Source organism: Lycorma delicatula, chromosome 1 (genome assembly GCF_047948215.1).
Source record: "Lycorma delicatula isolate Av1 chromosome 1, ASM4794821v1, whole genome shotgun sequence".
Classification (NCBI taxonomy): domain Eukaryota; kingdom Metazoa; phylum Arthropoda; class Insecta; order Hemiptera; family Fulgoridae; genus Lycorma; species Lycorma delicatula.
In genome coordinates, this window is record NC_134455.1 from 170,578,241 (window position 1) to 170,597,471 (window position 19,231).

Consider the following 19,231-nt stretch of genomic DNA (forward strand, 5'->3'; position numbering starts at 1 on the left):
CATCAGTCAATAAAGTCTAATGTTCCTGGAAACAGTTTGCAATATCAGTAATGTAGTAAAATCAAAACTTGTTTTGTACTGGCTAAACCTTCCACGATGAGCTACAATCAACAGTTCCATTTTAGGTTTTTTAATTTTCATTTTATTAATTCAGTTTCATAACACTGTTTGCAGAACTGCAAGTTATACCTAAATTATATGCATTCAAGTCATCATGGAATAAATAGGTTGAGGGTTTTTTATTGTTTTCTTTTTAATTAAACAATTTTTTCCTTTAACATGTTTTTCTTCCACCTTTCTGGTTAATCTTCTCATCATATTGTTTGGTGAACTTCTTATATATTATATCGATAAATACTCTACATTGAAGCTCAGCAGCAAACTAAGACTTAGTAGTAAATTGTCGGCAGCTTGCTTTTAATCTGGTACTTCATTTAAAATTTAAAGAATTAAAAAAGTACTACATTTTAATGTATGCTTTTGAAATCATTTTTATTATTTTTACTTCCATGTACGGAGAGCAGGAAGTATAGTGATCACGAATAATTTCGATTTTCAGATTTCAATGGAAATAATCAATTTTGACCATCCCTGAATCCAATTTGACTAGTTTCGACGTGACGTCTGTACGTACGTATCCCGCATAACTCAAGCAGTAGAATGTTTAAGTTTTGGATTTAGAACTGTTGCGTGCACCTCCCCTTTTGATTGCAATCGACTGGACAAAAAAAAGCCCAAAATCCAGAAAAGTTTGAATTTTGGACTTTTTCTTAACTGCAGTAATAAGCCCTCATTAATAGTTTTTTAACGATATATCATAAGTGGTACTTATTTTCATTGGTTTCAGAGTTAGATAAAATTTTAATTGATGAAATATTTGGATCGTACAAGGGGAAGGAAGGCACATCGGTTCGAATCCGACTCAATTTCCATTTTTCTTTTTTTTTTTAATTTAAATATATTGATTTATTAATAATTATTAACATGTGATTGTAAAAATAAATGTGTATGTAATTTAATAGGTGTACAATGCAGAGATGTGGTGGACCACATCAGATTTTTTAATTTTGGTGTTGTCAAATATTTATAAATTTACACTTTAAATAAAAATATTTTTTTTATTTCTACACTGATAGTTAATGATTATGAGAAGTGAAATCAGTCTATTTCATTTGTAAAGTCTGAAAAATATTCTTTAAATTGTTGATTTATAATAACCCCGCAAATGTAGACCTGTGGATTATTAAAATCAACATTGTTAGTATTTTACGTTTTTTCATTCATGTGTTTTTACTTCCTTGTACGAAGTAAAGGAATAATACACGCGAAAAATTTCGGTTTTCAGATTTCTACGGAAATATCCATTTTGACCATCCCTGAATCTGTTTTCACTAGTTCGGCGTGACGTCTGTACGCACGCACGTATCTCGCATAACTCATAAACGATTAGCCGTAAGATGTTGAGATTTTGGATTTAGGACTATTGTAACATCTAGTTGTGCACCTCCCTTTTTGATTGCAGTCTACTGAACCAAAAGTGTCCAAAAAAAGCTAAAAATCCAAAAACAATCTGGATTTGGGACCTTTTCTTAACTCCAGTAATAAGCCCCTCATTGAGAGCGTTTCAACGATACATTATAAGTGGTACTTATTTTCAATTGGTTCCAGAGTTACAGGCAAATAAAACTTTAATTGATGAAATATTTGGATATTAAAAGGGGAAGACACATCTGTTTGAATCGGACTTCATCTCATACTGATGAACTTCATTTAAATATATTGATTTATTAATAGTTATTAACCTCTGATTGTAAAAATAAAATACGATAAAAAAATGAGAAGTTATTAATAAAATAAAATTTTATGTACTTTTCATTTTAAAAAAATGTGTATATGCAATTTAATAGGCATATAAGGGAGTCATGTAGTATCCACATCAGATTTTTTCTTTTATGTTCTTTATTATTTATTTTTAAAAAAAATATGTTTATTTAGTAATGATAAGAAAACAGGTTTTATATTTTTTGTTTTCATTTTTTGTAGTTTAAAATGTAATATGTTTTGCATTCATGAAGTGGTTTATGTATTATATTATTATGTTGGTACTTACACACTGTAGAAAACATTTTATTGTTTATAATAAGCACTTTTTATCTCTTAAAAATTTTGAAGTGTGTAAATTAGGTTTTGTATGCCTTATTAATTATAGTCACCTCCAAGATTGGTATCCCATGCAATTGTCCAACTATCTATATTATTCTACCATTGATATTTAAGTTTTACAAGGGTCAGTTATTTTATTATTGTCTTGCCTGTAGCTACAGTTCATCTTCAGTATATATTAAAGTGTGATACTTTATTTCTTATAGGTGGTTTCATTAAGATGGTATCTTCATGCATTTGAAGCTCATGTACGAAATAAAGAAAAGCCAATTTCTACTGTGAAAAAATTTGCTAAGTGGTCTGTAATAATTCTTCACTTCATACAGTTTGGCGTCTTGTGGAGGTAAATTTATTGTATTACACATTAACTAAATACGTAACTGACTGCTAGGTTTATATTTATTTTATTGTGCCAGTTCTTCAAATTAATAAAAAGATTTTGAGGCAACCAAAAATTCTTTCAATTGAAGTTAATGTATTGTATGTTACAGAAGTTACCCCAAATTACAGCTTAATGATAAGTAATAAGACAAAAGAAAGCTAATCATTGAAGTCTGCTTAACCAAATTGCTTATTTAACTGACTTTTAAAAATGAGATTAAATTTCCTTGCTCTTTTTTTGTTAATTTTATAAAGAAAACAGTTTATAGTTTATAACCCTACCATTTTTTATTCAGTACATTTAATAAACTTTATTTTTTGTTTTTCATGTTTTCACTGATTCTTTGATTGATCCTGATAATGTATAATATATCGCTTTATAATATTTTGTTTTGACTAGACTCATCACATGATATGGCAGATTATAACACAATTACATAAGCTTCTCTGTGCATTTTTACAATGTTCAATTACATTATCACTTAAAGTGGAAATATCTTGTGCTGTTGTATATTTAGTACCTTATATTTGTTTTCATTGCCTTTTAATGTTTTTTTTTTTTTTTTTGTATATTTATATTCAAAATTAGTTGGAATACTCAAAAAGAAACAACAAATTCCTCTTACTGCACAATTTATTAAAAAAAAGTGAGGCTTATATTGTAATAGTTGATATGACCTCCTCATTTCTTCTTTATAACCTCTTGACAACATTTAGACATTGATTCAACTTAAATTTGTCGCATGAAAGTTTGCAGCAAACCAAAATATACAGTATGATGATTCTAATTTAATTTAGCACAATCCACCTGAGAGAAAAAACACTTTTCTTCACCTTTAACATAAAAATTACTTGTAATAAAAAAAAATTGAGAAATTTGTGTTAAAATGATGTACAAGTGGTTCCAAATTGCAGGGCTATCTCTCGGGAGATGATTTTGTAGCCAAAATTAAGAAAAAAGTTCATATAAACATAGATCAGAAAATGATTTGTATGTAAGTTTGGGCCCACAAAACATTTAGCTGTGCTTCTGGTCACTCTGTGAAATTAAGCCGTACTAAAATTCTTGGGGTACAAATTAACAGCCTACAGGAAAATTAAACACAAATTTCAAAAGTTCAACTTTAATTCGAAAAAAAACACAAACTGGATTGGAAAAGGTGATGTGATTTTAAACAGGACAATTTTCATCATTGTTTAAACAACATAATGTAAATGAAAACAAATAGAAAACTTATCAGTAACTGAAAAAAATGGATAAAAAATATATTTAAAAAAGTATGATTTTTATTTTTTAAAGATGTTATTTACAGATTTTTCTTTGATTATTGGTAAATTAACAAAGTTATTTTATTCCAAACCTAAAAAAGTGTAATTTTCTGACAAAACATTTTCATTTTTTACCCCATTTTTCTTAAAACCTAAATGAGATAAAGGTCTGAAGTCTCAGAATCTACGAAACTGAATAAAGTAGTTACTTTTATTCAGTTTATTAGATTGAAAACCATAAAGAAGCACCAAAATTTGCCCCTTGATTTGTACCCCAAGAAGTTTAGTACGGTTTAATTTCACAGAGGCCCCTGCACAGGGGGCTGGTCTTGGTCTTTGAGGCTCTGGGGAGTGGCATCCCCATGGCTGGAGCCCCTGCAGTCCCTTCTAACTTCACACGGACACCACACACTTGAACACCTCACAACACATCTTCTTGGAAGAGACTTCTACATCCTACACCTGCTTCTCCAAGACCATTCCACTGAATACACCGCTACGATACTACGAATATCAGCAAGTTTCTTCACTTCTGCATCTATACACATGGTGGTGGCGGCATGACACCTGCCGATTCACGACCGAAACTCAAGGTGTAAGTAATCGTGCCGAGGAGTGTGTGGGTCTGCGGAGTTAGTCGATAACGATGTCCTCCGGGAAAACTAGGGCGTTCCTAATTGTATAAAGCCTCCACACCGGTACGCGTGCGCTCTGCTGGTGTGGTCTTTGGTCGTTGGGATCAGATATGGCAGATGATCAAATTAATTTAACTTCTACAGTGGTTGTCGGTCCACTTAAAAAAACACCGCCACCCCAATTGTGGAAACGGCTACGGTACTACTGCGCCAGATACAACAAGCTTCGGAAGAGATTTAGCCCTCGAAGGAGCAGTTGTCCTCCCCGCGTCCATCTAAGTGGAGGGTGACCAAGAAGAAGCCTGAGGCCGTGGTTACATCAGACGGCGGCAAGTCAGAGAATCGAATGCGGATTGACTTCCAGGAGTCTTCCCTTAAACGTGTGGTAATGACCCCCGCAGGTTCGGAGAATCGGGACTTCGGAGAGGAGAGCACGCCTTCAAAGACTGGTAGACGAACGGACAAGGATGGCCGTACGAACAAACGGAGGAGAGGTGTGTGTAGAGAAGCCCCGTCTAGGCAGTTGCGGCTGACTGATTGTGCTGATTCCCACAGGGGTAGTGAGGGAATTACTACAACTTTGTGACTCGGAAGAACCTGGCGACTGTCTTGCAAGAACACGTTTAGAGGGTGATCAGCTTGATTAAGAAGACGCCGGAGAAGGAGACCCTCTCTTCCGCCGATCATCGACCTATGGTTGTGGCCTCGATTCATACAGACGTTTGTGGAGTGCTAGAAGAGGATGCTTCCCGACTGCAGAGTATTGGGAGCAAGAAACAATGAAAGCACTAGTGGAAGGGAGTGAGGAAGGTTGCGCCGGATTCTGAAATGACCCTGGAAGCAGGCGTACTACAAGTGTGTAAAAATTAAGGATGGTCCATCGCTGTCAGAAGAAGGAACGGGAATCGCTGTGTACTGGGTTCCGAGAGGCCATTGGGGTCGGTCGGCCTTCACGGATCTTGTCCGAAAAGCATCACCAATGATTGGGCAGCGCCTAAATGGACGCCACCGGGGGTGTCGTATTTTGAGATGTTAGAAATGTTGAGATTTTCCACCCAGGTGAAGAGGGTGTGACAAACAGCGCTGTCTTTGTGGAGCTTGTGAACGTTGAATCAGAGGTGATGTTTGAAGAAGTCAAAATGGTGTTGGACAGAGTACTAAGGATACTAGTGAGGACCTTAGATTTTGTGCCCCTGGTGAATTTGGGGAAACCCTGAGTAAGATCATCGAATTTTGGTCTCGGAAAGACGGAGACCGTATAAAGAAATTCCCCCTGTTTCTAATTGGAAGGGGTCGAAGGAAGGAGGTCCACCATCTCGATTGTGGCAGTACGGAAGGATGGGACCACGTACGCTGATTTCTTGCGTCAAATGAAGATCAGCTTGGGTTCAGATTTAGCTGATTATATACTTTCACTTCGGAAAGGGAGAACTGGCAGGTTGGAGATAAGAATCCGAGAGAGTGGCACGAAGAAAGAGGATGTAGTTAAGAAGCTGGGAAAAGAACTCACAGGGGCCGTAGTGAGTGAGATACCTTTCGGCGGCCGGTTGGTTGCCTGTATCGTGAAAGATTTGGCTGTAGATATAATGTCTGATGAAGTTGAGGAGGCAGTGAAACTAACCCTAGGGGAGAGTGCTCCGGTGCGGGTGGTGTTCCTATGTCCCGCCTTCGGAGAAACAAAACGGGCGACGGTTCTTTTGTCGCAGAGTGGAGCTGAGAGTCTGATGGGCCAGGGATGGATTAAAGTAGGGTGGCATTCCTGCAAAATCGAATTACAAGGCAAGACTTCCAAGAGCTACTAATGCTGGGCCTCGGGACACAAGGCGGAGAGATGTGATGGTCCGAATCGTCGGAGTTTGTGTTTTAATTGTGGTGGGCATGGCCACCGGGCGAAGGATTGTTCGAAGGCGACATTTATCTGTTCTGTAACACGACTGGACATCGGAGCGGAGGCCGGCGCTGTCCTCATCACCCAAAATGAAGTGTTTACAATTGAATTGTGGACGGAGGAGAGACTCCCACGGGAGACTTTGAAACTTGGTGTGGACTTCATCTTGTTATCAGAACCCAATGTTTAGGCAGTTGAGGCGAATGGCTGGTATATAGATGAGAAGAGTGAGTTGCAATACGGAATTCCTCCAACCAGTTTGCGATCATATCCGTAACGAGAGAAGTCACCGCAATCATTCGGTTGCGGTGACTTTGACAGCTTGTATATTACTATCGTGTTATATATATCTCCGAATTGTGGTAGTGATGCCTATCAAGACTTCCTGTCGGATTTAGAGACTTTCCTTCGTAGGGCTGATAGGCCAGTAGTGTTGTCTGGTGTTTTGAACGGTGAGAACTACGAACTGGGCTGCTTGCTCTCAATTAGTCGGGATTATCATTTGGCTGCGTTATTGGGATCATGCGACCTGATTCCCTTGAACATCCTCGGGTCCCACACGTTCATCGGGAGGGGCTCGGTCTCGGCGTTGGCTATCACGGCAGTGTCCAGCAGTTTGATACGGAGAGAGACTTGGCAGGTAATGGATCGGGAGGTCTTGAGTGATCAGAAAGCAATCTCGTTTTGTATATCTCCAGCGGGGAGACGTTCTTGGCGTGGGGGAAGGTAGTCCCCATCGGAACAACAGATTGGGGCTTTTATGACTGCAGTGTTGAATAGAGTAAGATCAGCACAGGGGACCGACGAGATTTATTATCAATACTCTCTAAAGAAAGTGACAAGTTGCGATCCGTGGAAAACTGGTCTTAAAAAGGTCTATTGGTGGACACGTGAAATTGACAGCCTTTGTGTGACCGCTAAAGCAGCTAGGAGACGCCTAAAACGGGCAAGACGGAATCGGCCCGAGTGTGTGTACGGAAGGATATAGGTCGGTTAAACGATTGTTTTCTTTCTGGCAAGATTAAGCACTCAAAAAGGGAAGCATGGTGACGAAGTGTTCTGGAGCTGAATGACGATTCATGGGGGAGGGCGTATTGAATCATGACGAAACTGTTTGGAACACCCCTCCCCCTTCTCTCTAAAGCACTTACTGAGGGAGCTATTCAAGTTCTGTATGAGGAAGAGGATGACGACAGTGAATCGGTTGTGATTACCGTTGGCTTGGGGTTTTCGGAGGAGGAGCTCAAATGGGCGCTGCAGAAGGTAAATAGTAAAAAAGCCTTGGACCGGATGGCGTTCCGGGGATCCTCCTGCTGAAATTAGGTAGGTCCCACCCACACCTACTTTTGGAAGCTTTTAATCGTGTGATAGCTGAAGGAAGGTTTCCTCGCCGCTGGAAACAAGTCACATTATTGCTCATTCCGAAACCCGTGACGGGTGGGTAGTGTGTGTTTTATCGACCTATTTGTCTCATCATCGTTGGCGAAAATATTTGAACGTATGCTGGCAGATCGCCTGTGGAGGGAATTGCAGGCGACGGGGGCCTCTCCCCGTCGCAGTACGGATTTTTTCCTTGGAAATCGACCCCAAAAGATAGTCCCGTCTCCTGATGGTGGTTCCTGGGGCTCAGTTCCATCACAGAGGGTTTGAGACAAAGGGTGAGAAAGAAAAGATCTGGAACCAGCAGGCCGACCTGTCATGCCAAACTTACAGCCGGTAGGCAGGGAGGCCTGTTAGAGTTGGAGGGACACCCCTTGGAATTTTCCTGTAAATGTCCCACATTATCCCAAGATTTATCCAGATAATAAATTATCTTATTCTCTTCACGAAATCGCCTAATACCTCTTTAATATTCCCTTCCTCATGAAATAATAAGTTTGTTTTCAATCAATAAAGAATTATTTTTTCTGGACATGAAATGAAAATTCATTAATTTTAAAGTACGGTGTTATGCACTTATAGAAAAATTTGTTAGTTCAGAATCAGTATTAATTTAATATTTTACTCAAGTTGGGAAGCTTGTTTTTAAAATAAAACAAATGAACTTTTTTCTGATAGCGATTTTAGTAAAATCGTCCTACTTTTCATTAATTTTCATACGCTTTTAAGTCTTTTTAGGGCTAACATGTTTACCATCAATTTTATATTTCTTTTTTATATTAAGAATTGTTCTTTCACCAACGACTGGTGCACTACTTGTTTTCCAAGCAGTGTCTCTGACTACAGTTTCAGGGTTATTTTTTCGAAGCTACTTAAGGGAATTTTCCTAGTTTATGTTTCAAAAATCACTCATTTTTAAAACCCAATTAGCACAGAAACACAGGGTAAATTATAATTAATGAAAATAACACGGAATAAAACTGTTATAAAATTGAAGTATAAAACTGTATTGTACCATAGACTGACACCATAACATAGATTGAAATACTTTCACTGAACTGAATAATTTTGTAAACATTACAAATAATGTTATAATTATTAAACATCAAACAAAGATTCAACAAAAATTTTAATTGCTTGTCATTGGCATGTTCTGGAACCAGACAAGTGATAGCTTACAGTACTTTATTATATACATAAAGCAATAATTGCACTTGCACATAGGTGTGAGAGAATGATTCAGCCATAACTACTGAGATATTACTTATATATGTTGAATTCATTTTTATACCTCTTGCACTGTTTCATGAGAGATTATCGTTTCAAATTTTTTCAACTCACTTTCATGAAATCATATGCTTCTGTTTAAAAATTGGCCACAGATTCCTTGTTTGGGTTTAAATCTGATGAGTTGCTAGGGCATGGAAGAACATCTACACCATTTTCAGTGAAAAAGATTGTACATTTGTTTTTAGATGTATGGCAAGGTATCTTGCTGGAAAATCCTGTGTTGGCTGGAAAGAATTTTTGTAAGAGTGGATTTATCAGAATTTATCCTTCCTTGTACTGGAATCATTGGTCTTGATCCATGTAAGGTCATACAGCTCCAAAACATTTTCTTTGGAGGATGTTTTGGTATTTGCAGAGAATGTGAGAAGATGATGTAATCTGATTTGGGCTTTTGCATACAAACTTTACTTAATTTCCCTGGACATCAAAATGTGATTCATCAGAAAAGAGAACTTTTTCCATTGTTCTGCTGCATACTCTTTATAGGTTTTAGCCTATTGTAGAAGTTTCTTCCCCATTATTGCAGTAACCATTTGCTTTTTTATTGATTGAAATGCGCTCCAACCAACTTTTCATAGTCTTTATTTAGAAGTACTTATAAAGATCTCAACAGCAGGTAATCTAGGAATCATTTTTCTTTTTCTTCTTCTAGGTGAGTGTTTACAGCTAAAAATGCTGTCCCTCGCATCCCAACTGCCAAACTCTTGTATGCTACCAGCTTTCATTTTGCATTTTCTTATCAATAAATGAGGTATCTGAGGAGTGGTTTACCTTTTATAACCACAGAGACCCAGACTCATATGGAAGTAAAAGAAACGTATCTTAACTACCTAGTCCTATCTTAACTTACCTAGTTAACCATTTAAACCAAAGTCAGTTCATTGCCTCATCCTTTGAGCTTCCTCAGTCCTTGTCTGTCATCAGCCATATTAATATCTGCACTCAACAATCTAACATCTCTTCGAATTCCATCTCTCCACCCAAATTTAGGTCTTCTCAAAGGGCGTGTAACGTAGACTTTCTCTTCATAAACTTCCCTAATGATATCTCCTCTATGTTGAAGTACATGTTCAACCTATTGTATCCTTCTGCCTATATGACCACCACAACATCTGCTTCACTATACAGATTCCTTATCTCTAAATTCATTCTTCTCCTGATGTTACCACATTCTTGCATTCCTCCATAGATCTTCCTTAGGACTATTTTTGAAGATATCAGTTTCTTCTGCATTTTCTTCTTCAGTCCACGTCTCTGCCCCATACACTAAAACTGATGGAAAATTATTTTGTACACCCTAAGTTTATTAGTCCTGGGTAGGAAACTAGAGCTCTAGACTTTATCCAATGCATAAAACATATTTCAGCACTCTTAATACGCACTCGTATTTCCTCCTTAAAGTTATTATTCCAATTCACTATACTTCCCAAATATTTGAAAGTTCTATCTTCTTTATTGTCCTGTACCCAATCGTAACAAAACCATTAGTACCTCTCTCTCCCCTTGCTTCTTCATATACTTCATCTTCTCCGGATTAAACGCATTCCCTTGCCATCATTATATACTTCATCTTCTCCAAATTAAGCGCAGTCCAATATTTTGTGCCTCCCCACCAGGATTCCAACCAACTTAACATTCTCCTCTTTATCCTCTCCCACCATCACCAGATCATTTGCATGTGCCAGAATTCTCACTGTTGCACCAATGCACACTCTTCTACTCATTGCTGCAAACTTCTTCATTGTCTTTTCCATTGCCAGATTAAAGAGAGTGGGGGAAATACAATCTCCTTGCTTGACTACTCCAGTTCTTACCTCAAAACAGCTTGTTTCCTTCCCATCCACCCTTACTTTGCACATTGAATTCTCAGACAAGTTTAACTAACTCATCCAGTATTTCTGTTTCCTCCATAATCTCAAAAAACTTCCCCCTATCTACATTGTTGTATGCTTCCATGAAATCCACAGATGCACAGCAGACCTTTTTATATTGTTCCCAGATCTTCTAAATCTGAGCAAGAATATCTGATCCACTGTAGACCTGTTTGCACAGAAACCCACATGATGTTTTCCTAGGTGTAAGGAAGCATTTTCAGCAACAGCAGTTTAGAGAAGACCTTGTATGTATTGCATAGGAGTGATTTCCCTTTGTAATTTCTGCATTCTGACTTACTTCCTTTCTTGTATATTGGGCATATTACGGACTCTCTCTACTCTTGGGGTACTTTCCCCTCCCTTCATTCCTTGATAATCATCCTATATATGTATATATAGCATCTGTACATGTCTTACCACCATATTTTAGTAACTCTGCCCTTATGTTATCAGTTCCTGGTGCTTTGTTATATTGGACCCTTTTAAGGTATTCACTACATCTTTTCTCATTAGTTCATATACCACAGGTTGAGTCCCTTAAATATCACTTTTCTACACTCTCCCTCTTTCTCTCTTCTTCTTCTCCTTCTTCTTCTTCTTACACAGGATTATTGACAGGTCCTGGAAGTAGTTTCTCCATAAGTTGAGTCCCTCCTCCTCCTTAGTCACCAGCTCACCCCTCTTGTTCACCATCATCCCTACATATGGTAAATAACCTTTTCTAAAGAATCTTATAGCTCTATAAAAGTCACAACAGTTGTTCTTGCTCCTGTCCTTTACTGCCTTAACTAGTTGTTCATTTATAAATTTATACTTCTCTCTACTTTGTCTCTCTACAAATCCTTTTATATTCCTTTTCATCTTCCAGACCCGTTACTTGCCTGCATTATCTGCTTGAATTCCTTCCTTTTCTTAACAGCTTCCCCACATTTCTCATTGAACCACAACTTGTTCTGTTTCTGACTTCCATCTATTTTTAAATGGCATCAGCAACTTCCAATATACCACCCACTGAACTTTTCCGATGTCTCTTCACATCCATTTCCACCTGTCAATCATTCAGTGTTTGTAAGTTGTTTTTTAGCTGTAGTTGATAATCCCTCCTCCTCTCCTCACTTCCCAGTAGTTTAATATCTGCATTGCACTCTTTTGTCCCATTTCTTTTAGTAAAGTTACGTGCTTATTCTCTGTCTCACTTTAATCAATACCAGGTAATGGTCACTACCCACCTCCACCCATCTTATTACTTCTATACCCTCTATTCCACATGCATGACCACTAATACATGATCAATTTGATTTACATAACTCTCCTCAGGGGCCTTCCAGATCTCTAAATGAATACTTGAAGATGAAGATAGTGCTTATTATCGACATAATAATTCCCTTCACAAAACCCAAGAGAGGTGGGGGACTACTCCAATAGTCCCCCACCCTCTTTTAGGTTTGATCATTACAGAGTGCACCTACTCGAAAACAGTGTGTCCTCCAAGTCTCAAAAAAACCAGCCACTCACTCTCCTTTTTCTACATGAGCTTGGGACTGGCTTTGGTGGATTTATTATTTTCAAATACTTCAAAATTTTGTTTATGGTAGCCAGGATGAGTTGAGAAAGTAAAATTACTAACGGCTTCAGAGTATTATCAAATTATCTATTATAAATCATCAACCTTAGGCCATGGTTGTTTGTGTTCTCATGCAGAGGTTGTACTTCCCACTTTCTTCACTAGTCTGGTTTCTACCTATTTTTATGTTTGCCTCACCTATAACCATCGTCATATCATAATTTGGTATCTCACTGTAGGCTTGCCCAGCATCTCATAGAAAATGTCCTTATCATCCTTCTCCCTGTCTTCAGTTGGGGCATGTGTTGAAATAATATTTATATATTCCTGAACACTCCCCTTACAATTCCAATGTTATAGGGACATTATATTGTGAGCCCAGCGTCGTCTTCTGTTGTTAGTGATTGCCGGAGGCTACAGAACTGCCTCAAGAGAGGCAGTCTGTGTGATCACCGGCATAAAACCCATTGACATTTTAGTTATGGAACATAGCAAGCAGTATTTTTCTAAAAAGGGGAGCCTTCTTACTTCTGGGCATATGTGAGAAATTGAAGACCAAGGTTTTGACTCTTGGCAAGTTAGGTGGAACGATTCTACTGGTTGATACATGCATGGTATGTTTCCAAATGTTAGGGTGCTGTGAGCTGTTAGGTTGGTCTCCCCCAGTCAGTACATAACTCAATTCCTTTTAGGACATGGTGCTTCTAGGAATAGTTTGGCTAGGTTTGGTTTGACTGATTTGGACTTCGTCCGAACTGTAGTGGAATGACGACTGCAGTGCGAGTCACCATACAGTTACGGTGTGAGTAACCATACAGTGATGAGGTGTTGTGACATTTTGATGAGGGCAGTTTTGAATGAGCAAGCATCACTGTCGGCAGGATGGCGACTGCACTGCTGAGTGCATGGATTCTCATGCAGCCGTGAGGTGTAGTGACATCTCGATGATGATTGTAAGTGAAAGTAAATTTCACGCTGGACTCTGCAATGGAGCTGAGTGGGAGTAGGAGGACTGTCTGCCTCTCCCTGGTAGACCAGACCGACATCCATAAATGACACCAAGCCAGGGGTATGAACTGAAAGTTGAGTTCACTAAGGGAACTAGGAATAAATTTTGTTATGTATAACATTTTTGGTGGTATGTTATTTATTCAATTGCCTCGATTATTATCAGACATTTACACACAAATTGGCTCTGTAAAGTGTAGGATGGGGTTTGTGCTTCCACGAACTTGGTTAGCTAGTTCAGAGGGAAACGATGTAGGACATTCAAGAAGTCCAGAAGAGGCCTGCAGTGAAGGCAAAGGCTGAGTTATGAATCAGCGATGCAAATGTTTACTGAGGCATTTACACTGGTGGCATCCCAATGAGGCCTGGCTTATTGCTATGAGATGTAAAAAGTTATAGGGTGAAAGACGACTCTCGTTAAAGCCCATCAGGGCTAGGAACCGGGGTGGTTGGTGTGACGACTGAAAGCATCACAAGGCAGGTGTCTTCCCCTATGGAGTTTGAATGAACACTGCCTTCTATCATGGTGTAGTATAATCTTTCATTAATTGACAAACATTTGTTAATATTCTTAGTTAAGCTGTTTTAACTGCTATTCCTGTTCTAAACTCTCCTCTTCTTGAACCTGTTTCATTATGAAGAATGTTCCTTATGTATGCCCTCTTCCTCCCTCCCACCTGATCTCCTGTAGTCCCACCACATCCAGTCTACAATTCCAACATTTCTGCTGTAGAATAGTGATCTGGTTTTGGAGAATTTGACATTCTGATATTCCAAGATCCAAATCATAAATTTTAATTCCATATTTTTGTACCTTGTTTATATAGCCCAATTTCTGAGGCCACTAAGTATTTTTTAACAATGAGATCTTTTCTGATGGTGGGTTGTTGGCCCAATGCATCAACCCCCCAAAAGAGGGCCAGGGTTTTTCTTATCGGAGAGGTTCTAGTTTTAAGGAGCTGGAAATTTACCCTCATCCTTCCCGTACTGCATTATGAGTTGCTGGGTACATAGAGGTAGAATCTTAAGTTTGAGCATTTATTAATTATTAAGGAGTGCACCTACTTGAAAACAGTGCATCTTCCCAAGTCTCAAAAAAACAGCCACTCACCCTCTTTTTTAACACAGACTTGGGACTGGCTTTAGTGGAATTAGTATTTTTAAACTACTACAAAATTTTTTTGTGGTAGCCAGGATGAGTTGGGAAAGTAAAGATACTAATGGCCTTAGAATAGTATTAAAATATATATAATAAATCTTCAACTTATGCCATAACCCAAATTAATGAAGCCATAATTTTTTGGTTGAAGTCAGTGCCTTGAATTTGTTGATTCTGGAAAGATGTTATTGCAATAAAGTCTTCATTGTAATGATTTTTGTTTCAGTTTATGAGTATCTTCTCACTATGAAGTCAAGAAACTCATCTCCTTTCTCTACATAATTTGCAAGAAACATGAGCAGTAACCATCCATTATTTCTTGTGTTTGCTAGTTTACATTTTTATCATTATGCATTAGCGTCTCGGCCTTTCATCCAGAGGTCCAGGTTCGAATTCCAGTCAGCATGGCATTTTCACACATGGTACAAATCATTCATCTCATCCTCTGAAGAATGTGTAACAGTGAATCTGATGTTAAAAAAAAAGAAAAAAAATGAATTAGCATCGGTTAATAATTGTGATAGTGTTACCACATCACCAAGAAATAAATCCTCCATGGCCTAGATGCTGGGCCATATTCCAAAATATTTTTAGAATATTATATTTATTTTAATTGTAAATTTCACTATTTATTGGACGCTGATTGATTACAGATGAGTATATTAAATTAACTAACTGAATTTATCAGCTACATGTAATTCTATAATCTGCAATTCTAACATGACCTTCCTGTTTCATAATGCATTGATGTGGATCAGATAGATGTGTGTAAGCAGAATGTTCAGTCTGTGTGAAATGGGCTTTGTATAGTTCATTGATTCTGAATTATGAAAGTAACTAACTAGTCATTTTAGTGCTTCCAGTTTATAATAGTTTGGAATATTTTTGTATTACAGTAGAAATAATTTTTATATTAATTTAATTTTTTTATTATTTGAATGTTCGCAGATATTTCAAGTTGTTTATACCTGTTGACTTGAGATTTGTTAAATATGAGGTTCGAGATTTGTGTATGTTGAGGCTACTTCATGCATTTATAGAGGCTGCACCAATGCTCTTGGTTCAGTTGTATTTACTTTGGCATGATACTGCTACACGTCAGTTCACTGATTTAAACCTAGTCTCTATGCTTCTGTCTCTTTATAGTGTTTGTTGGGCCTTAGCTTCATTTAGCAAGAATGTTCGCATGCAGAATGTGCATAGACTTGTGCTTACTTGGCTTGGTGTTATATTCCAGGTAACAGTTTCATAATATTATATGTAAAAATTTTAAACAGCATTTATATATATATATATATATTGAAGATTATTAATTTTTTCTTGTATATAATTGTTTGTACTCTATAATCATTAATGGTGAAATTCAGTAAATGGTGAGTTAACAGACAGCATAAGATTTTTTAAAAATGTTCTTCATTCTATTTGATGTCCTTTACTTATGTTAAAAAATAACAATATACCTAATTTTATCAAAATAAATAATCTTTATTCTGATCAGAATATAGAAATGGATTTTATAGATCACATAAGTATAAGATAAATTATAAATATTAAGACAGTCTGTAAGATAAAAATAGATGCGTTTAAAATCCATATAATTATTTAAATGAAATAATAAGTTTATCATTTAAATGATAAACACATGAGATAATAATGTTAAGGTAAGTATACTAAATATTTAAAAAATTCAAAATGATTCACAAATGAGAAACCGCTATTGAAAATTATTTTGAATACATATTTATGCACTCATTGAATGGGATTTCAATAAATTTTTATTCTTTTTTTTTTTTTTTTTACTTCGTATGTAATATTTGAAAATTCATCAGTAATTAGTATTGTTTCCATAAAAGAAAATCTTATAACCGTTATTTACATTCATGGGTAGACTTTTATAATGGTCTAATGCTATTTTATTTCACAGTTGTAGCTATAACGTCAAGTTTCATCCCCTGTTATGACTTCTGACAAAAATCATGTCAGTTTGTGCCTGTTCTTTCAATTCCTAGCACACTCTATGATGGTTCTTCCTCTGGTCATCTGAAAGCTTCTACTGTTATTTTCTTTAACAGGAAACAGAATTTGATGTTAGTGCATTGCTCCTTAAAAATTCCCAAGAGCGTTGGGAGGAGCTTAAGAAAACAATCACCACTCTGTCTGCTGCAATGGTTTCTCATGAACGCTACCTGGCCAACTGAGGAGAGCGGTGTCTGGTAATCGTACTTAGTGGGAGAGAGCAGCACCATTTGCATACAGAAAATATTCTTGGTTTTTTTTTTTGGTACCCCTCCTATTTAATTTTCTAAATATAGGTCAATGTAATTCATGCTTATGGGTGTCAGATAGTGATCTGACAGACCATTTTTGTGTCTTAAAAATTTGTTCTGATTTTTTGTAGAGCCCCCCCAAGAGATGACAAGTGTAGAATTTTATGTAGCCGCTTTAGAGCAAAACATTATGGCTTGAATTTGTTACAAATGAAATTAATTTGAACATCGCACAAGAACTTGACATAATAAATAAATATAATAAAACATCCAGAAATTTCACTTGTAGGCAACACAAATACTATCATTATCATTAATGGGAATTCTATCTGATCGAGCAGTAATGTTTCATCTATCAAAAAAGCACTTGTAAAGAGATCTTAGAAACATTCCACTTATTTGTTATGACAGTACTCAGATTAAATTGATTATTTTTTGTAAACCATTAAACCAAAAAATTAATGATTGTCACAAGTATTATAAATTGTTTTTTTTTTAGGAGGCGTTTGCATAAGTTATTTTAATATTTCATATTCTTACATAATAGCATTTACTCTTTTTAGCTCTGTATAACTATTCATTTTTACTTCCTTGTACAAAGTAAAGGAAGTATTGTGATTATGAAACATTGAATCAGTGAATCTATTTTGACTAGTTCCGTTGTGATGTCTATGTAAGTATGTATGTATGTACTATGTGGATATGTATCTCGCACCACTCAAAAACGATTAGCCGTAGGATGTTGAAATTTTGGATTTAACGCTGTTGTTATATCTAGTTTGGTACCTCCCTTTTTGATTGCAATCAAAATTAAAACTAAAATTTTAATTAATGAAATATTTTGATCTTAAAGGGAAGTCACATTGGCTCAAATCAGACTTCATCTCCTTTTGTTTTTTTTAACTTTATTTTTTGTTTATTTTTTAACTTTTTTTAAAATTTAAATATATTGATTTAATAATAATTAATAACCTGTGATTGTAAAAAAAGTTTTACAATAAATAATAATTCTATGATAATAATAAAAAATTAAAAAAATGATTAGTGAAATAAAATCTTATGTACTTTTGTAAGTGTAAATGTAATTTAATAGGCATTACATATTTAATAGGTAATAAATTTGGTGAAACATCTGATTATTTAATATTAATTGAAAATTATAATTTAGAATCGTATTATTTTTGGATTTTCTTGTTTAATTTTATCTACATTAAAGTTAACTACATAGTGACTGAAAAATAGACCCTCACAAGAACAACATATACACTGGGCCCGATCTTTAATAAATTTCAAAAAATTCTTATCTTTTATTTCATTACTCCTCTGATATTGTTGGACAATATATTCTCCCTAAGTCAAAGTTGATCATCATTTTGTTTATTTGTTATCAATCATTTAATCGCTCTTTGGTTTGATATAATTCTTCTGATCTTCATTTATGTACACGTTCTCTAGTTTTCAAATTTTCTCTCTCTTTATATTCATCATCCTCTTAATCTTTTTATTCTTCCCTTGTTCTTAACATTTTCTTCCCATTTATATTCATTCATCTTCTTGTTGTTTTTTGAGACATATTTCTTCATGTTATCTTTCTTTTTCCTGTATGTTTTTTTTTTTAATTTTTGATTATTCAACAAATAATCCAACAATAAAAAGTGAATATTTTACACTGTTAGGTCAAAATTAACATTTATAACCAGCAGTATAACTTCATTAAACAGAATAATTTAACTATTATTATCTTTTGTTTTTATGACACACCAGAAATCTAAAACCTTTTTTAAACAGCAACTCACAAATACACGACTAATACTGATCTAGTAATACGAGTAATAAAGGGACTTTTACTCTATCCTAATATTTCATGTAAGATTGTTGAATTAATAATTGTGTAAATATTTGAAGTTAATAAAAACTAATATTTCAGCAATTGTGTAACTATCCACTTTATTAAAGAATTGAAAGATTTTATCTCATTTTTAAATGAAATAAGTTTAAATAAAGTGCAGCAAAAAATGTGTATATATGTAATTTAATAGATGTTCAAAAAATCATTAATCTGATTTTTTGTAGGATATATAAAAAATCAAGTGTATATGCCACTGTTACCAGCTAACCTACCCAACTTGAGACATAGAATTGAAGCAGACTTGCTGATTAACGTATGGAATGAACTCTGCTATTGATATTGGCTGGATGTGTGCCGTTTGACAAATGGTCAAACGCTTATAGGAATATTTGAACACTTTTAGGACATTGAACACTTATAGGGAAAACTGTTTAAATTGTTCTTTCATTTCATGTTTAATTTATCAGTGTAAGTAAAATTTAATAAAAGTTACATAACTGATAT

The 19,231-nt window shown here is 35.8% G+C and overlaps 1 protein-coding gene across 1 annotated transcript in view; it reads left to right on the forward strand.

Moving 5' to 3' along the window:
• LOC142325437 (uncharacterized) overlaps positions 1–19,231 on the forward strand; it is a 67,774-nt gene that overhangs the window by 2,170 nt on the left and 46,373 nt on the right. Inside the window, exons 2-3 of the mRNA XM_075367211.1 lie at positions 2,370–2,506; positions 15,560–15,848. Of these exons, the coding sequence (XP_075223326.1) occupies positions 2,370–2,506; positions 15,560–15,848 (426 nt within the window). The remainder of the gene's footprint in view (positions 1–2,369; positions 2,507–15,559; positions 15,849–19,231) is intronic.